Raw genomic sequence first — 23,117 nt, 5'->3', positions numbered from 1 at the left:
AACACATTTTGCATATCTTACTGACTTTTGCAAATACCAAGAACGCCACACTTCAAGATAAATAGGCCCAATTTACAAATGGAACGTGCTAGTACTGCGAATTTACAAAGCTGTGGCTAGCGCTGATGTTACCTGACAACAGCCAGAAGCAGGTTGGTACAATACTATGTATAATCGCATGATGAGAAAACCATATCTACCCAGCTCTACAAGTTCTAAAAAGTAAATATAATCTGGCGGTTTATTAGGTTAGCGTTAGAGCAAAAACTCTTTTATCCGCAAAACAAATCCATGTCCGTTTTTAAAAATGTAAAGAATAATGAATATATAAAAGCCTTCTGTTTTGATCTATGCACAATTTTAATCTTTTATTTATTTCTTTGCATCATAATGACATTTTCCTACTACACAAGGTAGCTAGTGGCTGCTGTGATAGTAAATACATTCTATTATGAGAAATACTAAATATCGTACCAGTTCTGTCACTTTTACATTTTGTCATAAAGGATCTAAGTACAATTTACAGATATTAATTACAAGTAGATGATGACATCATGCCATTGCTTATTTAATTATTTGTATGAATTTATTCCAGAACAAATGGTCCCACTGTTAAATTTATTTGCTTTTGAGAAGATGCTAAAGCCCTTTTGCGCCTGTTCATACATCCCTGATAGCAACGGTTGTAGCTATTTCTTGGGCACACAGTCACTTTACACTGCAGATAAACTCTGGAGAACCTCTGAGCAAACCCAAAAGCACGAAATCCAAAGCGAGCCTGATTTGAAGAGTATGTTGCGTAAGTCATATAAGTAGAGTCTCTAATGCATCTGTAAAGAAGAAAAGATGAAAATTAGAATTATTTTAAGATGCAGTACACTATGGATAATATAGAAACAAGCCTATCAAACCAGTGGTAGTGACATTCCATTTTTTGCTGTCTGAAAGTTTATTTTGTTGAGAAAGGACTCATCCTATGTTTCCCTTTACACATCCCTAGCATTAAATAATATATTTGTCTTTGCCTAAAGCCTTCAGTAGTTGGAGCGAACTGTATGCAGAATTCTGTATTCTCCTTTGAATTAAACAATCAATATGCAGTAAGATTCCAAGCACCCCTCAGTTATGGCTGCAGGCAGCCAGAGTTTTATCATAAAATTGGGCAAGAGGGGACACAGGACATTTTGTCTTGTCTTGTGATTGGTGAGGATCGCAACGATAGGTGTCTAATCCCTGAAGGTCCTATCACTTATAATGAGGATAAATGATAAGTTAAAATTGTGGGACTACTTCTGTAAGGGTCCCCATACATATTATACTAAAATCTCCTTCAATAGATGATGTCAGAAGATAGAAGGATAGCACATTGAATTTTTAAAAGCCAATCCTTTTGTTCTCCCTGGAGAAACCGCTACCAAAGGAGTCCAGATGGGACTCTCTCCTAGAAAATACAGGAGCATGCGGCTGAGATGACTCAGAAGATCGGTGCCACAGGGATACTGCGACTGAGAGGGGCCAGAAGTTCATGGCATCTGATTACACGAAGATTAGAACTGCTTCGCCATCCTGTTAAACAGTGTAGGTTTTCCTTGCTTTGTCATTGCAAGGATTAATCAGTTCAGCTGATCTCCTGGAGCTCTTCATCCTGAATTGTCTCAGCTGTTCTGTGTTGGCCACTCCCCTCTGATATATGCTAGCCACTGGCACTTGGGAGTTGCCAGTGATAGTGGTTCTACTTCCTGGATTTAGTTGAAGGAGAAATTCAGTGTTTGGAGTAGGTGGTTGGAGAGTTTTTCAGGAGATATCTGCATGGAGTTGGTTTGTTTGTTTATCCTCTCACATTTGGTTTGTGCCTCCTATTCCTCCCATTTCCCACTCTGATGTTTTGGGGGTGTATTTGTATGATTGTCATTTTCTTTTATCCCTCTATCTGTCTAGTTAGTCTTTGCCTAGACCCTTTGGCCTCAAACCTCCCTGGGTGGGAGAGGGAACAAATAAGGGTTAAGATAGGAGCATAGCAAGGTACGAGACACCTGGCATCTCCAACATCTGGGGTAATCCAGGTGACAGGGATAGGCTAGGGTGCCCCTAGTTCTAGGGATCGGGTAGGTGCCCACAGTTCTTTATCACTATGTGACAATGGGAGAGTCCGGAGATATAGTTGTCGAAAAAATGATCTCTTCATTAGACAGGTATCTAATGTGGGGGTACTTAAATCTATGGTTATCTAAAGGGAAACAGGTCATTTTGATTATCTACAATTACACTACAACTACATTTCTATTACACTCTTTGAGTTACCATGTCAAGTGTAATTTCAAACGTAAAAATTAAAGTTTGACACAAGTTATGAAGTTCCATGAAAGAAGATAATAACAATAACAGCACAAAAAAGATTAAAATAACTTACCCGTTGCGTATTAAGTCATAAGTTTGTGTTGTAAAATCATACTGATCTGGCGAGGCCACACATGTATCCACAAACAGAGTGAGATTCCTATCAGATGTATGTAGTGTGGCCTGGAGATATAAGTTCTGATCCAGCAGCACATAATATGGATAGTTATAGATTGGATAAGTGAAGCTTGGCGACTGATAGAATTGCAGTGATCCAGAAAATAGACCATACTGGGTAAGATTTTGGCTTGTGGCATCATCTGCATGATACATGATCTCCATCATGGTATCTTGATACATTTGACAGCGGAGGTTCAAGTGGAGTCTTCGAGTACGTACAATCACTTCATTTGTATGATAACCAACAACTGAGTTAGAATAGCTGATCATATCTCTTTCACCCTATCAAAAAAAAAATGACAACTATTATCTGAAAGATGCCAAGCCTAAAAGGGGCAGTAATTATAACACAGTGCTTCTGTTTATGCAGGTTCCTTTTTTACTTTCCGTTAAATAATTAATAACACTTAATTCTTCTAGAAATTACAATTTAACCCCTTACCGACAATGGACATATTGGTACGTCTGATACCGACTGCTTGCATATGGAGCAGACTCAAGAGCTAAGCCCACCTCATATTCACCAGATGGAAGCTGTTTTACAAACAGCATCTGCTTGTAACAGCTATTAACCCCTGAAATGTCAATCTCTAACAACTTTTCCATGCACCTATCACCGCCATCTCCACGATGTGGGACACTGTGATTTTATACATTTACTGTAACCCTGTAGTATTGTTGCATATTGAACGAGAGATCAGATGATCGTGGGTTCAAATCGACCAATAGAGACTGTAAAATAAGGTAAAAAATGTTTTTCAAAATATTAAATAAAATAAAAATAGAATCACTTTCCTTTCCCCCTTTAAAAATAAAGAAAAATAAATGGTATTGCCAAAATGACCCGAAGAATCATATCTCCATGTCATTTGGAATTGTGTTTTTTTCACCATTTCACCACACCTGAAATTTTTTTCCCCATTTTTCAGTCCATTGTATGGTAAAATAAATGGTGTCATTCAAAACTATATCTCAGTCCACAAAAAAAGCCATCATATGACTTTTGGAAGAGGAAGAGGTAAACTATTGAATATTGCCCTTATGGGAAAGGGTTATAAAAGTTACATTTTCTTGAGTTTAGAGGTTTTAACACATACTACTTTTTCTAAAAAGAAGAAAAAATGCACTTTCTAGTTGGTGTTGTATAATTTGTATTAGGACCATGGTCTTCTAAAAGGGATTTCTGATGTCATTTTTATAATACTACATCATTTAAAACAGCATATTATTCAACTGTTTTTCATTTATTGTACAATTAAGGGGCAGGGGTGCAATAACAAATTTTAGATGTATAAGATTAATATGCTGAATGCCTCTGTTTTGTCTATGCCTTTGAATTTAATGACCACAATAAGATATGAAATTGATGTTGCTACTCTTGATGAGCATTAATTATATACTGTATATTATAACGATTAAGCGTTAAGTAGAGTGGACCTTTGTCTCTTTGCTCCTACTCTATTGTCTGTCAAAGTGCATTCAAGCATAACAGAAAGACAGGCCTTCAGATTGAGGAACACAAGTCACTAGACAAAAGCAGGAGAAATGCAAGCTAGGAAGGGACAGCCTTAAGATTTACTCATCTTACCTGTCTAACTGTGCCACATCCATCATATGGTATGGAAAATACTATCCAGTTTCCATAATTTTGAGGATGGCATCGGGGATCATTTAGAAAAATGTCATTTGGTGAATATCCCAAAGACTGCAAATACCTAATGTTTATTTGAGCCTCCATATAGCTGGATGTGCATGTGAGGGTTACTATTAAAAAGAAAAGTAGCATATGAAAACACATTTAATACATTTCTGTTGCATAAACACGTCTATACAGCCTCACAATCTTAAAGATTTTACTAGCAAAACAAGACTTTCATTCAATCTTTTATCTGTGCCCAAGCCTCCATTACTGATTTTTCAGGCATTAAAAGGTAAGGATTGGAAGTGTCTCTTAACCCTCTATACGGTGCTAGCGGAAGATGCCATCCCAAGGTTGTTGTCTGTCCTGTAACTACTGTTTTTTTTAATATGTGCTTTTTTTATTTACTAAAAAAAATAAAATTTAAAAAGTCACATTTATTCATACTCTTCAGTTGACAGACAGATCTGTACATACAAAGAGGTATTTAAAATAATTTCTGGTTGTAATACTATGGTTAAGGCCTCATTCAGATGTCCATTTTTAATGTATGCGTTCCAACTGTGTTTAGTAGAAGGAGATGGGCGGCTTTTCTGCGCTGCTGTCAATATCCCACAAAGGATAACAGAGAATCAATGGGATAAAAACATTTCTTTATTCTGTGCTCTGGATTTACGTGTTTCGAGGTACTCCAACCTCGTCCTCTGGAAATAACCACAACTGTGTTTTACACAGAAAACATACCCATTATAGTCTATCAGGCTGTTCACAAGTCGTATTTTTTTGTGAATCATTTATCCACAAAAAAAATCACAGAGACACAGTCGTTTTTTATCTAAGTCATGGACCAAAATCAGTCACACATGACACTACACTGATGCCATCTGTGTGAAATCCATGTTTTGCCTCTTTTTAACATGGCAACTTATAGTAGAAGCTTGCCAATTTATTTATTTTTTGTTGAAGAGAAAATCACTGATGGTAAAAATGGACACACTGGCTAAACACTGATGACAATTTGATCCAAAACACTGATGGAAATTGGTCTGATGTTTCACAATTTCACGACACAACAATTCCTGGATGCATATTGTTCTTGCTACATTAGGCAGCCTATGTAGCCTAAACTTACTACAATGGCCTGCAGCGTCTCCGGATTTATTTCCCATCATGCACATCTGGGAAGACATTGGTTGGCAATTGCAATGAGAGCTGCCAACTTCAGATCTTGATGATTTGTGTGCCCACGTGCATTCAGTGTGGCAGAACATTCCTCAGAGAATTATTAATAACCTCAATGATGGCATGCCAAAGTATTTAAGTGAAGGGATATCTGTGCATAACTCTCATACTCGATACTGAGCTTTAGTTCCGTCCATAAATTTTCTATTGGATTTAGGTCGGTGATTGGCTGGGCCATTCTAGCAGCTTTATTTTCTGTCACTGAACCCAATTGAGAGCTTCCATGGCTATGTGTTTGGGACCATTGTCTTACTGAAATGTCCACCCTCATTTCATCTTTATCATCCTGGTAGATGGCAACAGAATTTTTAGCAATAATGTCTTGGTTCATTTGTCCATTCATCCTTCCTTCAATAATATGAAGTTTGCCAGTGCTGTATCCTGAAAAAAAGCCCTACACCATAATCTTCTCACCTCCAAACTTTACTGTTGGTATGGTGTTTTTGTGGAGATATGCAGTGCCCTTTGATCTCCAAACATGCGGTGTATTATGGCATCTAAAGAGTTCAATTTTGGTCTCATCTGACCAGACTAAATTTTCCCAGTATTTCACAGGCTTGTCTAAATGTCTAAATGTTGTTGAGCAAACTTTAAATGCCCTTAAACATGCTATTTGTTCAGCAATGGAGTATTGTGTGGTGAGCGTGCATACAGGCCATGGAGGGTGATTGCATTACTTATAGTTTTCTTTGAAACAATTGCTGATTCCAGGTCTTTCTGTAGCTCTTCACAGGTGGTCATCGGTTCTTGTACAACTCTTCTGATAATTCTTTTCACTCTGCTGTTTGAAATATTGCAGGGAGCACCTGGTCATGTTGAAATTATGTTTTTTTACTTTTGGATTATGGCCCCAACAGTGCTCACTGGAACCTTCAGTAGTTTAGAAATTATTCTGCCAATGCCATCATTGTTTTGTTTTGCAACAATATGGTTACGAAGGTCTTGAGACAGCTCAATGGTTTTACTCATCATGAGAAGTTTCTTGTGTGATACTGTCAAGACTAGGTTTGAAGATTCAATCTAGTGACCTGTTGCTTCATGATCGGTTCTTCTGTCTGTGGAGCTATTGATCTTTTCCTTCCCTGTCCAAATGCGTCTTGTTCCTATTTTTTTAATTCTCTTCTTGGTTTGATTCTTTCCAGGTGTTTTCCATTTTCCCATTTTGGTTTGTCCTATCATGTTCTGGGTGGGGCTTTATATATTAGCCCTTCACTTCACTTCTTATCTGGCTATATTTCAAGGTGGATTTGTGCTGAGGAGCTCCATCCCTTTAGCTAAGGAATTTTCCCTGCAAGACTTACACTGTGTATATTCTTGCTTTGTGTCTGTTTGTCTGCCTTCACAGAACCTTCTCCTTTTACCACTGTTAGGTTTCTGGGGGGTTATTCTAGTTTCATTTATTTTTTGGTTCTTCTTACAATTTCCTCTGTCCTTTTTTATGAACGTGCTTTAAGTTTCTCACCCTGGCTTTTCGTGTGCACCTACACACCATCCTCTCCCCTTGTTGGCAATGTTTTGCGGCCTCCCCTCTAGTTCGAGAGGAGGCACGAGAAACCCCCTTTTAGGGAGTCAGGTCCGAGGTGGTGTTTTTAGTTTTGCAGCTAGGGATTGACTAGTCTGTACAGGGACCAGATGTGTGTAGATGGGGCTTCTCTTTGTAGTTAGTCTCCCTTACTCCCTTTACCCAAGTGGTATCTGCATAACAGGCACCTTGGTAATGAGACACCTTTTTATAAGCCATCAGTTGAACCAGCTGATAATATTTTTCACTAAGTGTCAGGATTGCTTTCTAACTACTGATAGAATCAGCAGGTGTAACGGCTTTCCATGGCTTTTTGCACCTTTCTTCATGTGTTCAATACTTTTTCGCTGTGTAATTTCTCATTATTACACATAACTTAATTTATGGACATCTATATTTGATTTCTTTGCCTGTGTGGATTGGATGAGTTGTTGCAGACATCAGGGAGAATTTCATGTCAATAGCACCGTTAGAAATATATTTATTTAGAAAATTATTGACGTGTTCAATACTTATTTCACGCACTGTATATTGATAGATAGATATTTATAAGATACAAATATACATTTCTTCATAAGTTGCATACTGTTTTCTTGGTATAAACAATGATGAAGAAACCAAATAAAGATGAGTAGGTAGAAAGTGTAAGATGTGATAGTCATGACCAATAAAAGAAGAAACTGGTTGCTGATTCTGTTCAACTACTCTGTTAGCGCACAAAGTAGTCTGGCCTGGCCCTGAAGTGATTGTATTTTAGATGGTGCCTCAAACACATTTACACAGAAAAATTATCATGCATGTGCGTTCTTAAGAACATTCGTTTCATAATTATCTTGCAGTGTAAACAGGCTGCCCATCACCCGATGAACGAGCTAAAGTGATTCATCAGGTAAAATTAGATTTTGTGAACCAGGTTGTGTAATCAGTACTCGCACTGTCGAGAACAATGGCAGCCTATGGAACTGAGCAATCTATTGCTGATTGCTTGGTGCCCTTCATTTGGCATAGTCTGCCTGTGTAAACAGGCTATTAAACGACCATCGATCGATAAAGTTTATGAATTGCTGGTCATTTAGTGCCACCGGTTGGATCTTGAAAATAGACCCAAAGGGTTTACATGATAACGCATTTAACTGAATATTTACCATTTTGACTGGTTTGGGAAACAGTATAATAACTAGCTTGAAATCCACGGACAAAGTTGCTGTTGCTTCCTCTGCTGTTGTAGACCACACTCAGACCGTTTGATGAAGAGGTGAAATTCAGCCTTGAGGTACCACAAAATCTTCCTAGTAATGGGGAATTAGAGGGTGTCCCATCGTATACTGACACGGACCCAGATGAACAGTACCATGAGCTTTCAAGGCTGTTAAGGAATATAAGAAAGTGACAAAACATGCAAGCAATAAAATTGTAGACATGCAACATATGGTTCAGAATCAATACATTTATGGTCAAACTGAACAATTTTCAATAATTTAGTGCACTTTTCTGTAACATTAGTACAAAAATACCTATAAAATGTTTTTCTACATGTAATTCCGCCAATGTGGTATATTTTTTAAAATGACCATGTGGATTGGGATATGTGGGCCAAACGTCACACAGTATAAAGGTGCAACTTACTGAACATCGCTCTGCGATTAGAATTTATGGTGAAAAACAGAAGAGACCAAATAAAAATAATGAAGAAAAAATAAAAACAATCAAAAATAAAAAATTTGGTAAAACGACAGAAGAGAGACATTTTTGGGAACATAAATATATGCTTTCAGAATTAAAATGGATGGAGATGGAAGAGGTGTATACTAAGGATATAAGTCAGATAAAAAAGAGGTTATTATAAAGAGAACTATTTTGGATGTTTTCCCTTGATACGGTTTCCCCAAAAGGGAATGGAAGAAAGATTGCAGGCTTGAGAATGGCGGAGGTCCGCCGAATCGTCACCACAGTGTGACGTGTGATCCCCTTATCGTTGGTCAGTGTCTCCGCTCAATCTATGTAAGTGCAAGTCTGCCCAGGGATCACCCCCACCCAGAATCTGTCTGCAAGTCGGAAGCTTGCTCAAGTCCATACCGCAGTCTGGATGAATTGTTCAGTGGTGAATATACTGCAAAGTTATTTCTATTACTTGTGTATACTGTATATACTGGATGAAATATTTCTGGATTAATTGTGAAGAAAAACAACTTGTTGTGCCGTTTTCTGTTTTGTATGGACTATAGCCAGTTGGTGGGAGCAACTGCTATGCGGCTATTATAGGTGTGGGACTTTAGTATTAAATAGGCCACTTTTTCAATTTTTGAAGGGTGTGATGAGGAATGCATGGGGGCTGTGCGGTATTTGGAGAGATGTTACTTGAGTGGGGTTGCATGCAGGGAAGCTGTGCAGGGAAGGGATTAATGATAGTGAAACTGCATGCAGGGGGCTGTGTGGGGAAGGGGTGATGATGCTCCATGCTGGGGGGCTGCAAGGGGAAAGGGATAATGTTACTCGTGGGGGGCTGCATGCTGAGGGAGTTGTGCAGGGAAGAAGGTGGGGCAGCATGCCAGGGGGATCCTCGGGGAAGGAGGTGATGTTACTCACATGGGGATGCATGCTGGGGGCGGGCTGCCTGGGGAAGGTGATAATGTCAGTCACGTGGGACTGCATGCTGGAGAGCTGTGTGGGGAAGGAGGTGATGCTGCTGCATGCTCAGGGGCTGCACGGGGAAGGGGATGATGCATGCTTGTGGGTTATGCAGGGAAGGGGGTGATGTTTCTTGTGTGGGGCTGTACGCTGGGGGCAGTGATAAGAAAAATGCAAGTTTTATTAATCAGAAAAAACTGAATTTTAAATAATTTGTTGGTTGTCCCTATAGAAATACATAAAACATATAAAAAAATCATGCTATGATCACTGACTTAGCTCTGTTATATCAGTGTAAGTCTCTGCAGGAGCCTTACACTGAGATAACAGACCATTTATCTAATGCCCCAGAGATGTGTATCTAATGCCCATCATATTACACCACTGCTTCCATAAAAGTGGACGGAGCGGAGTCACGCATTACACCACTGCTCCCATAGAAATGGACAGAGCCGTGGCACACAATACACCACTGCTCCCATAGAAGTGGACAGAGTCGTTTCACAGAATACACCACTGCTCCCACAGAAGTGGACAGAGCGCTGTCATGCATTACCCCACTGCTTCCAAAGAAATGGACAGAGCCGTGGCACACAACACACCATTGCTCCCCTAGAAGTTGACGGAGTGGGGTCACACATTGCAGGACTGCTCCCATAGAAGTAGACGGATCAGGGTCACACATTACAGCACTGCTCCCAAAGAAGTGGACAGAGCAGTGTCACACAACACACCACTGCTCCCATAGACATGGATGGAACAGAGTCACACATTACATCACTGCTCCTATAGAAGTCGAAGGAGCGGGGATACACATTACACCACTGCTCCCATAAAAGTCGATGGAGCGGGGTCACACATTACACCACTGCTCCCATAGAAATGGACAGAGCATAGTCACAGATTACATCTAATGATATCTAATACCATCCTGTGTGATACACTCCGCTGAGGCATCCCATCATGTGATAGACTGCACTGAGCCCTGTATCTTATCCCATCATATGATACACTACACTGAACCCTGTATCTAATCACAGCATGTGATACACTCTGCATATCTAACCCCAGCATCTGATACAGCGTGCAGCACCAACTAACAGAATCAGCTCTGTCAGCCGTCCTCGGTGACATTTCCACATCTCAGTATCACTTTGTAGACACCAACAAAATGTCTCCACACTATAATCCTAAAATTTATTCTCTGCTATTCTTTAAATAACATTCAGAAGGGAAGGAGAAGGGTGACATCAGACACATGTGACCAGACCCTGCCCACATTTACTGCAGTCGTAATGTGAGCTAGTTGTACACTAGGTTTTCATTGCAAATTTCAGCAGCTGCTCCCCCTAGTGTTTAAAGTGAAAAATATCAAAACATTTAAATAATTTTTCACATTTTACTCCATTAAAAACAAATGATAATATTTAAAAAAAAAATAAACCATTAATACTTTACATTTTTATAATTGTTGAATTTAAAGACAAAACTCTGTCTTACATGGCTGTACCCAAGGTAATTAGTGCTTTTTATGGAGTGTTGTAGCTAGAAATAATCGAATTCCCACAAGATACAAATAATTAATTGATGGAATGGAAGAGTCAAACTGGAAGAAAGTCTACATAAAGAGTTGGCCTGACACATCAAGCAGTTTTCACCAGAATGGTGGTGTAAAAAAAACTGCTTGGAATCTCTCAAGATTGTGGTAAGTTTTGGTGTTTTTATGCCAATCTCAGCCAGCAATACCAACTTTTTAAAAAACGGATGGGGCTTCACAAGGAGGCAACATGGTCAAGCACGTCCGGCAAATTTAACATAAGAGTGGTGTAAATTAATGTACATTAGTCCTGGCTGCCGTGCATTTCGTGTGGTGGCACACAGCAGTGGAAATAACTCCTAATGAATTTAGTGCTTCCCACTCGAGTGCACCGATCACAAAGACTGGCGTATTTGATGCCAGTCTTGATGAATCCGTGTTTTAGTGGGGAGGCTTTTGTATAATTCTCTGACAAACACGTTCTTTGTTTTTTTTTTGGACACTGAAAGCTGAAGAACTTGTACTTTGTGGCTATTTGTTCTAGACGTTCGATAAACAGGTGATGTTGTTTTTTGCATAGTACTTTAATAGGTGTGCACACTTAATTTATTATTAAAAGTAATTAATAGAAGTTCTCTAAATAAACTTATCATCATATGCCCAGTGACATTTTATTGGCTGCAAATAAACATCACCAGATGTTCTTTGGCCACTGAATGTCCGTTATATCATAATGGTGAAGTAAAGCAAAAATGCATTTCTACCACATAAAGAATACATAGAATGTATCTATTCATAGTAGTATTGTTTTTATTCCATCTTATATTAAAATCCAGTATGCGTTCTCATATGATTTTTTTTATTATGTCAAGTATATTTGAAATATTACTTACACAATATCATTAAACTGGAGCTTGATAATGCTGTTTGGAACTTGAATATGCCAAACACAGTCTGCGGCGCCATTTGAGTGTGGATAAGCCGGGCTTTCAATGACACCCCAAGGATTTCTCAGGATCCCACCACAGTTAGCTGCAAGAGCAACGTATTAAAGATAAAATTCTATATTTGTACACAAAAAATAGCATCTCTCATCAAATGTATAGTTTTTTTTAAATCAGCCTGATCAAAAAGTAACATTTTAATGTAGCAGTAAGGGTTGTTTTTTTTCAATGGTACAATTTTAGGGTACATAAAATTATGCACATTTTTGGTGTGTGTGTGTGTGTGTGTCTGTGGGGGGGGTGTTTGCAAAAAAACCCTTAAAATTCCACCATTGTTTTTTGCTGTTCTTTTCCATTCTCTACTATGTAGTAAAACCAAATGAGTCAACCTTATTCCAAGGATCAGTACCAATCCAGAAATATCAAATAAGTATAAGGCTTTTATGTTTTATAGAAAAAAAAGGTCACTTTTTTGCCACATCCAGAAAACCATTACTTTTTATTTCCATGTTAACATAGTAGCATAAATGTATGAGGGTTTTTTTTGCTGGACAGATTGAAATTTAAATTGGTATTATTTTGGAGTATATTTAATTTATTGATTCATTTTTTTTTCATTTTTTTGGGTGTGGAAAGACAAAAGACCCCAAAATTTCAGTATTGTGTTTTACTTTTTTTTGCTGTTTGCCTTGCTTGTAAAATAGTAAGTAACCTTTATTCCATTGCAAGAACATCATATATTTTTAAGGTAAGCAATATCAAAAAAAAACAACATTTTTTTTATTTTTTGGAAAGATATGTTTTTTTTTTAAATAAAATGTTATCAACATTAATAATAGATTTTTTTGTGCCCATAGGAGACTTGGAGCAGTGATTTCTGATTGTTTTTTCAATGCATTTAATTGACCTACATTTTAAAACCGTGTTCTCCAACCTGTGGCTCTCCAGTTGTAACAAAACAGCCCCCTCTATATCAAGCCTCAGATGCCTTGGATGCCATTGATCACTGCATCTAAGGGGGTTAAACAATTGGAGACCGCAGTTTTTGCTCTGTGATCAGTGCTTGAACACGAAGATTGTTAGGGCTTGCTCTCACTAGCATGTAAATCGGATGAGTGCAAGTCGGAAAAAAAATTTGATTGCACTCAGACCAATGTAATTCAGTTAGGCAGTGCAGATCTGCATATATTTTCTCAGCTGTACTCAGCATGAGAAGAAAATCGCCGCATATTGCGATTTGACTCCGAAATCGGTACAGTGAGAGAGAAAAAAATGCATGCCATACGGACCATCAGCATGGCATCTGATTATTACAGGCATATTACAATTCAGTAGCATAGGAAACTGTAAATGGTCGTGTAAATGATTGATAGCTGCTGAGTAAAAAAATGGATTGTAAACGGACAGTTCATAGATGAGAAGCGAGAGAATATTGTCCCACTCTCCTGGATAAGAATGGGACTGATTTTTTATACACTAGTGTGAGCGAAGCCTTAGGAACAGCCTAGACACTGCCATTTTATAGTATATATTGCTGCAATCTTATTTTGAAGCATTGGCTACTGTAAAACAGTGGTAAAGCAAAACGTACCCCCAGCAACCAATTATTGCTATGTGGATAATGAGGCCTTTTTAGAAATGGGACAAACACTTCTTAATGCCTTCTATTCTGATATACACTTTTGTGAACCTAGAGACCCAAAGTCTATTGATGAATAATAGGATCAGGGGTTCTGGCAACACAAATAGGCAGATATGTTGTGAAAGTTAAGCCCATTAATTTAGCATGAATGCCAAGAATGGTCCCATTATCCCCATTGGTGGTCCATTAGTCAAACAGAAGACAGAACGATCGGTATAAGTTATTATGCTGAAAAGTTTGGAATATGGTCATAGACTACAGTGTTCCAGTCACTGGGGAATACAAATTTACATGAAGCTTAATTCATTTTTTTACAAGGGTGATGGTTGCCAAACTATGAGATCATAGTAGGCAACTGTTGGACATGTAAAGCATGAAGATTTAATTTGTTAATCAGATAATATAACCTATGGGTAACAGATGCCACCTTAAGGCAATGTCACATGCTCCATATAATGTATACATCATGAGCATTTCATAGGTATTTATGTTAAAGATAAATAAAAAATGTGACGTGAATGGTAAGTATATGAATTTTATAAACATTTATCAGGAGAAGACACTGCATTAAACAGCAAAAACAAACATGAAGTGTTTTTTTTATCATATCATTATCACTATCACACCAAAAGTACCTGGGGAGCTGACATTCCTGGCATCTGATGAGTATACAGCCTGGAATCCAGTGCTTTGCACACTTCCATCACTTTGGAAAACAACACCCAGCACATTAGAAGTAGACCGATATGTTGTAGAGTTGGAAAGAGTGCAGATTTTTGCTAACAGTGGAGAACTGAATGGGAGGCCATCATATATTGTCACCGAGTCATACATGCAGGAGGGATGTCTTTCCAGGCTGTTTAGAAAAAATGTAACCAAAGAATTAACATTCATTTTTAAATGTAGACAGTTAATCATCGGGAATTAGCAATATTTTGTATAATGGAGACTTGTTAAGATATTTTCAGTTTATTTTGTATTTTTCAGAATAAGCTGTTGTGCGTATACATGAAGAGTACCACTTTTTCTGACCATTTTATGACTGGTATCCAGAAATTGTCACAAGTTTCCTTTCTGCTTGCTCTATCTCTCATTTTTGGTTGGCATATAGTTCGGGTATGTGCACATACAGTTAGGTCCATATATATTTGGACAGAGACAACATTTTTCTAATTTTGGTTCTAGACATTACGACAATGAATTTTAAACAAAACAATTCAGATGCAGTTGAAGTTCAAACTTTCAGCTTTCATTTGAGCGTATCCACATTAAAACTGGATGAAGGGTTTAGGAGTTTCAGCTCCTTAACATGTGCCACCCTGTTTTTAAAGGGACCAAAAGTAATTGGACAGATTAAATAATTGTAAATAAAATGTTCATTTCTTGTACTTGATTGAAAACCCTTTGTTGGCAATGACTGCCTGAAGTCTTGAACTCATGGACATCACCAGACTCTGTGTTTCCTCCCTTTTGATGCTCTGCCAGGCCTTCACTGCAGTGGTTTTCAGTTGCTGTTTGTTTGTGGGCCTTTCTGTCTGAAGTTTAGTCTTTAACAAGTGAAATGCATGCTCAATTGGGTTGAGATCAGGAGACTGACTTGGCCATTCAAGAATATTTCACTTCTTTGCTTTAATAAACTCCTGGGTTGCTTTGGCTTTATGTTTTGGGTCATTGTCCATCTGTAGTATGAAACGACGACCAATCAGTTTGGCTGCATTTGGCTGGATCTGAGCACACAGTATGGCTCTGAATACATCAGAATTCATGCGGCTGCTTCTGTCCTGTGTCACATCATCAATAAACACTAGTGACCCAGTGCCACTGGCAGCCATGCATGCCCAAGCCATCACACTGCCTCCGCCGTGTTTTACAGCTGATGTGGTATGCTTTGGATCATGAGCTGTACCACGCCTTTGCCATACTTTTCTCTTTCCATCATTCTGGTAGAGGTTGATCTTGGTTTCATCTGTCCAAAGAATGTTCTTCCAGAACTGTGCTGGCTTTTTTAGATGTTTTTTAGCAAAGTCCAGTGTAGCCTTTTTATTCTTGATGCTTATGAGTGGCTTGCACCGTGCAGTGAACCCTCTGTATTTACTTTCATGCAGTCTTCTCTTTATGGCAGATTTGGATATTGATACTCCTACCTCCTGGAGAGTGTTGTTCACTTGGTTGGCTGTTGTGAAGGGGTTTCTCTTCACCATGGAGATTATTCTGCGATCATCCACCACTGTTGTCTTCCATGGGCGCCCAGGTCTTTTTGCATTGATGAGTTCACCAGTGCTTTCTTTCTTTCTCAGGATGTACCAAACTGTAGATTTTGCCACTCCTAAAATTGTAGCAATTTCTTGGATGGGTTCTTTCTGTTTTTGCAGCTTAAGGATGGCTTGTTTCACCTGCATGGAGAGCTCATTTGACCGCATGTTTACTTCACAGCAAAACCTTCCAAATGCAAGCACCACACCTCAAATCAACTCCAGGCCTTTTATCTGCTTAATTGAGAATGACATAACGAAGGGATTGCCCACACCTGTCCATGAAATAGCCTTGGAGTCAATTGTCCAATTACTTTTGGTCCCTTTAAAAACAGGGTGGCACATGTTAAGGAGCAGAATCTCCTAAACCCTTCATCCAATTTTAATGTGGATATCCTCAAATGAAAGCTGAAAGTCTGAACTTCAACTGCATCTGAATTGTTTTGTTTAAAATTCATTGTGGTAATGTCTAGAACCAAAATTAGAAAAATGTTGTCTCTGTCCAAATATATATGGACCTAACTGTATTGCGTTTTTGCTATGTTTTTTTCATGAAAAATACAGGATTTTACTGTCCCAGCAAAGTAAATGAGATTTCTGAAATCTCATGCACACATTGCTTATTTTTAGTATGTCAATTCTTTAATTTTTGGTAATGTTTTTCAACTATTCTAACAACTGGGAAAAAACACATAAAAATACCAAAAAATGTGGCAATGTTTTTTATGCAGCGTTTGTTTTGCCAAGAGACACTTTTTTTTTTAATGTCTGCAACAAATACTTAACATATGCATATACCATTAGTGGGGGAAAAGTATCTGCTATAATGTTTCCTATATACAACATACAGAAACATACTGAAACATGAGGGATTCCTACACTCCTGTCTCCATTTAACACATGTTCAGAAGCAGATGCAGTATTGTGGACATTACACTGCAATATTGAGCAGTGTAGCTATAAATCCAGAACTGGGGTTAGATAAAACACTTGCTAGAAAGCATCAGTAGGCGTATGTGTGTCTATGCCTCTCTTTTATGCTGCTTTTTACTCTGCTCCTCCTTCACTTCTACTTTGCCTTGAAACATCATCCATGAACTGGCCTGGTAACCGTGTGAGCTGACAATTCATCTTGTTTTGACCAAGATAGAATTAACTTGTTTTTAAGCATGACTTCAAGAGGGAGGAGACATAGTGGCTTATAAGTGCAGAAATAATCATTTTTCTCTGTTTCTCTTGATTTATAAACATTTGGAGCAACAATTGTTGGAACAACAGTGACTTTAAGTAAAAAGAAGTAGCTTGCAGGCTTGAAGAGTTTGGTTTTCCACTACTCAGACAGCCCCTTCTTAATCACTATGTTTCCCCCCAGTAAAATAATAACACTGATACCCACCTCCAATGCTGGCGACATTCCAGCTGTGTCAGCACTGTCTCTCCCAGGACTCGCTTGACATTGTTATGTCATGTAATCCCTGCAGCCAATCAGCAGCTGCTTCACTCTCCACTCCTTCGCACAAATCTAGATATCCTGAGGAAGTGAGAGTCGCAGCTGTTCTCTCACTTCAGCCAGATGTCAATTATTTCCATGGGAGAGGAGAGTTGCCAGCCCTGATTGGCTTACAGGTATTGTGTAACATAATGTCATGTAAGCCGCGGGAAAGCCAGTGCCGACACCACTGGAATGAGATTGAGAAGAGATTGTCCAAGTAGTGGACAACCCATTTAAGGAATGTTCAGCATTTTAAAAGTGTCAAGTGCAAAAGCTTGAGAAATTTTATCACAGAGTTCATAGGGTATCTAGTGAGGTCCTAATTGGAAGAGGGAGTAAATATAAAGAAAGTCAGAGGAAGTATGCTAAGAATAACATTGGGAGCATTTGAACATTTCAGAAGTGATAAGGTCAGAAGTTGACCTTAAAGTTAGATATGTTAGTTATGAATTTGTAATTAAATCATTGCAATCTTGATTTTTCTCTCTTTTTGCTTGGGTGGCACTAATGAGATTGTCAGAGAGGGGCAGCAGAAAATAATAATTTAATGTACAGTATAAGCATGTAAATGGAGAATTACTGACCAAAATATACATTCACTGTGACAAATGGACACTTACTCCAATGATAAGAAAGATAGATCCACAGTATACCCGGGTATGACTCTGATAATCCATTCACAGTGGGCGTTGTTAGGATACAGTCTAGGAAAAAATGGGCTACTAAATACTCCAGATGTTTCATTTAGAACTCCTCCACATGTATAATTAGGTGTTACTACAAAAGAAAAACATGGAATCTTTACCTGCTTGACCAACTACTCTCAATACATACAATAAAATACAATGTAATTACTCAAATGAAGTCCCCTACAAGTCAAGAAAAGAAAAAAATACTATGCCTTATAGCTCAAATAGAAACAAAGCAGAGGAAAGAAGGTTTGAGGTGTACCTGGACTCCCATACAATATCTGTAATATTTCTGTCCCCTTGCCATGTGCCATATGTAATACAGGTTTATATTACAAGCACCAGGGTCTTGTCACTCCTACTTCTGCTTCAACTATATGTACAATTTGTACTATATTATGGCTCCTCCAGCCTCCCAACTGCTAATTCGATACAGTTTTGTTACTTTTATATAAAATCCCATACAACTTTGAACAGATGCTGAATGGATTAGCAGCATAGCTTAGGCTCCCATATCTAGTAGGTCAGCCAACATTGTAGAATCCCTACTGGAATCAGGAGCCCAGGTGACAAAACAGGACTCTCTGCCTATTATCGCACAGTCGTGAGCGGCCTGTAGCCAATTATTATTATAAGTTTTGGAATTGGAAAACTTATTCCACATGCACCTGCACTGTATGAGTTTATTGGGGGTACAATTTAAAGAAAAAACACAACTCTGTGCTTTTAAAAAGCTTTTTCATTTCTAACAAAGTATGGACATGTCATATAACTGACAATAATTTATTTTGGATAATTCAAAGATCTTGTGTCTACAGTCAGAGGCTCAGTCGTGACTGGGGTCCGGTACCAAAGATTAAACTTTTACCATGTCATTATAATACTATTATATTAAGGCAACATTTACTTTTTACATTTTAAACTTACTTAAATTTACTTTGTATCCCCTTATGAAAACTTAACTATAGTAATGCTTAGGTGCAGTGCATTCTATGTGATAAATGTATTAACTATATAAAGTACATGCATAATCTAAAACATGAAACTTGTTTTTATTATCAAAAATACACAGTGATTATGTCCTAACTTACTAATGTCATAAAAGAGATCAGTATAATCAATTACAGCACAATTTGTTAAACATAATAATATCATTGAACGAATAATTTACAATTTAAAGATTAACTAAACTTTATATCTAATTTTTCATGTTTATCAGAGCATTTCAATTTCCAGCGTATCTGTGGGGGTCTGGATGCTGAGACCACAACCGACTGTGCAATATAGCCTGAGTGGGGGTCTGGGTGCTGAGACCACAACCGACTGTGCAATATAACCTGAGAATCCATATTCCGGTCTGTGTGCACACTCAGACAGGAGCTGTGCACTCTTGTTTGCTAAGATTGAACTTTACAGGAGTCTACTGCTCAATCAGAGTGGGTTTCAAGACCCCCATTGATTTGCAGGGAAGTCAAGTGCCTGTTAAGTGCGAATAATGAAGAAAAAAGTTCAGTTACTCTATAAATATCTATTAAAAAGTATAATCTTTAGAAGTATAACTTCATATTGTTCTTGTCTGTAACTCAATAAATGATACTGGAGTATTACCTGGAGGAGTGGTAGCATAATCTGTAAAAAAAAATTAAAACAATTTAAAATCTAAAATATTTAAAATATCACTGCAACTCAATATCAAAATATTTATTCTCTCTATGTTTTTCCTTATATTTCCCTGACCTTCTAGTCAACAGGAGGATTATAGTGAGCGCTGGCTTTAGCACACAATAAATCTGAGCTAGAGCAGATCAAATCTGGATTAGTAATCCCGCCTGCAGATCTCCTGCAGTCTTGCAGGTATGTATGGAGAAAATGACTTTAATATATAATATTAGCATAGTCACTAATGCCCAAAATGGAACCTGTCCGAATGTTGTGGTGCCTTAAAGCACCTCCACTACCTGATATTTCACTTACATTAATTCAACAGGACTAGAACTATTAAGTAGGGATGGCTCTTTGGGGGGCAAAAAATAATCCATTTAAGATAGAAGTCCAAGGCACTACAGTTGGTGAACTAAGTTAAGTTTCTTAGTAAGTAATTAATGACTTAGTCACCTTTTGATTTCCTTACTTCTTATTGGATCTAAAGTTGGGGATTATGTGAAATCTATTAAACTGAACTCACACATCTGTGTTTCACAGTCTTTGTATGAATCACAGTCCCCGGACAGACATGCCTCTTAGGGTTTAGGTCAGTCCAGACATTTCAGTCTATAAACAGACCGTGAAACACAGATGTGTGAATTTAGCCTTAAACCAATTTTGTTTCAAATGTACAAATTTTTTTATGGTCCGAGGTCTGAATTATTATACCAATATTGCCAAATAGATCTAAATTTTTCTTCTGTGATTTTTTGTTTGGTTTGACCTGCTGCAGGTTGTATGTATATTCAGCACCAGATTTAAAAAAAAAAATTGTGTGGGACAATTTCTAAATATGTGCAGCTTTTTATTATGTTCTCTTCTTACACACCTCCCTACCCTACTGTCATACATAGTTAATAATGTGATTGATTTAAAAGAAATAACAGAGTTAAAGGTAAAGTTTCATACGCTCATATATACAAACATTCATGAAAAAAACTATAGACAATAAAACCCACAGCGTGTTAAATACTCTGTTCTAGTCAATGCACTGTGCTTTTGGCTCTGTTAAAAAGCAATCTTGGTGGGAATTTTTTAAAACAAATTCAGATCTATAGATCAATACTTTATAGAACCTAACATGATTGTTTTAGAGGATTACAGATAGTGGATCTGATACCGTATATTCATCATAAGTTATAGCTTTCTAGTGATTTGATCACTTTCATAAATATTTGTTCTATCCCTAATTCCATTATGAGCAGATAAAGGATCAATTTAAAAATACTGTATATCTTCCATAACGGCAAACTGGTATAAATCAAAGGTTTGTTTTCATAGAGTATAGACAAACTTTTATGTCAGACCTCGATTTCTACATAATGCTGTGAACATTTTCATGTTTGTGGATCTTCATTAATATTCTTTATATTATAATACTAACCATAAATTGATGAAAACACTGCGAGAAAGCCATTCTGTTGTACACTAGAGTCACTTCTGAACTCAACGCTCATGATGTTAGAAGATGAATAGAAAGTGTTGAGCGAGCTGTTGCTATTACAAATTCTTGCTATTTCAGAAGAGTACTGAGGAATCCCATCATATATAGTCACCCAGTCAAAGGCACAATGTGGATGAGTTTCTAAACTGTTTAAATAAAAGAAAAAGTAATTGTGATTAGAACTAAACAAAAAGCACACTAAAAGCACATTATCCTCTTTGAAACCAAACAATTTTTTGTTTTTAGCGTTGAATTTTTTTCTCTACGTCTATATCATAACTTTTTTATTTTTCCATCGATTTAGCTGTATGAGGATTTGTTACTTGTGGGACATTAATTTTACCATATTACTGAAGAGAGGCAAAAAAATTCCAAGTGGGAGGGAATTATGAAAAACCGCAGTACCTCCATTATATTTCAGGCTTTGTTTTTATAGCATTCATTGTGCAGCAAAAATAACCTGGCAACATGACTCTACAGGTAAGTATCATTACGACACTATGAAACTTAAATCATTTTTTATATATTTTAGTGGTGAAATAAAATTCTGGCTTTTGTAAATCAAAAATATGTTGTTTTTGTCGGCATTTTCTGAGACCCAAAACTTTTTAGTTTCTGTCCATGGATCTGCGTTAGGGATTGTGTTTTTTGTGCTAAGCTGACATTTTTATTGATAGAATTTTGGAGTATATACATCACTTTTTATTGCATATTTTGGGAGTACTGTAGTGATTGAAAAATTACAAATCTGGTGGTTTGATTTTATTTTTCAACATTCAATGTATGTATAAAATCATTTTATAATTAGATTTTTTACTTTTATGGATGTGCCAATCACCAATACCAATTATATGTATCATTATTTATTATTTTAAAACTGGGAATATTTTTTTAAATATTTTTTTACTTTACTTTTAGTCCCCCTAGGGAACTTGAACCTTTGATCGATGATTGCTTATATTATGTTGCCGAATATAATGTAAATCACTGTTTATGGCTAAACTTCAAAGGAGTACCAAGATGGCGGTGATGGGGGGCCTTCAGCATTACCCTGGCAGCCATAAAAACAATCATGGGAAACCAGTGAGCATGTGCACTGGTGACAGCACTATTTAAATGCCAATGTGTGTGCTTGACTTCAGCGCTTGAAAAGAGCAGCGATCGAGGCTAGCACCAATCGCTGCCATTACATGCAGATGTTGGCTTTGTATTACATCTGGCATCTGTAGCTTGATCCATACATGTTCACTTTGACTGTGATGTACAATCATGTCAGAGTGCGTGAAAGGATTAAAAAGGAGTTTTAGAGATAAATGGCTCCGTAGATGCATTATTCACAGCCATGACCAATTTCTCAATTTGTCCATGCAGTTTAAGCTAAAAGTCAATAGGTGCAACATAAATCTCCAACTTTGATTTGTAAGAATGTATTGTAAATAACAAAGTGACAGTCTTACAATTGTAGTGGTGTTTCCGCATCAAGAAAAAAGAAAAAAAGGGTTTGGTACCGTGTTAGCCAGTTGAAAAAAAAATTGCTCTCAGAAGGAAAGACAAGATAATCTTGTAGTTATACCTTTCAATGGCTAACAAAAAATAAAATAAATGATGTTATAAAGCAAGCTTTCGAGATATTTTGCTATACCATGCCTGAAGAAGAGACCTAAGAAGTCTCAAAAGTTTGCTTTGTAAAATCATTTATATTATTTATGTTAGGTATCATAACTACAAGATTATCTTGTTTTTCCCACTGAGAGCAATCTCGCATCAAGAAAATGAAAGCAAACACTACTCTCATAGATTGTAAGCTTGCTAGCAGGGCCCTCACTCCTTTTGATATCTGTAATGTCTTTGGTGCCTGAATATGT

At 37.5% G+C, this 23,117-nt stretch overlaps 1 protein-coding gene across 1 annotated transcript in view; it reads right to left on the bottom strand.

Annotated features, from left to right (window-relative positions):
* Positions 1-336: 336 nt before the first annotated feature.
* Positions 337-23,117, bottom strand: part of LOC141257186 (scavenger receptor cysteine-rich domain-containing protein DMBT1-like) — a 458,733-nt gene continuing 435,952 nt past the window's right edge. Inside the window, exons 49-57 of the mRNA XM_073671423.1 lie at positions 21,193-21,398; positions 19,713-19,733; positions 18,036-18,192; positions 14,307-14,527; positions 11,979-12,117; positions 8,066-8,286; positions 4,106-4,281; positions 2,411-2,799; positions 337-830 (exon numbers count right to left, since the gene is read on the bottom strand). Coding sequence (XP_073527524.1) covers positions 587-830; positions 2,411-2,799; positions 4,106-4,281; positions 8,066-8,286; positions 11,979-12,117; positions 14,307-14,527; positions 18,036-18,192; positions 19,713-19,733; positions 21,193-21,398 — 1,774 coding nt within the window. The 3' untranslated portion in view covers positions 337-586. The remainder of the gene's footprint in view (positions 831-2,410; positions 2,800-4,105; positions 4,282-8,065; positions 8,287-11,978; positions 12,118-14,306; positions 14,528-18,035; positions 18,193-19,712; positions 19,734-21,192; positions 21,399-23,117) is intronic.

The sequence above is a fragment of the Phyllobates terribilis genome, unplaced genomic scaffold (genome assembly GCF_046119375.1).
Source record: "Phyllobates terribilis strain yellow unplaced genomic scaffold, ASM4611937v1 Scaffold_3__8_contigs__length_932513732, whole genome shotgun sequence".
NCBI classification, from domain to species: domain Eukaryota; kingdom Metazoa; phylum Chordata; class Amphibia; order Anura; family Dendrobatidae; genus Phyllobates; species Phyllobates terribilis.
Note: the sequence above shows the minus strand (reverse complement) of the source record. Positions and strands in the feature narration are given on the sequence as shown.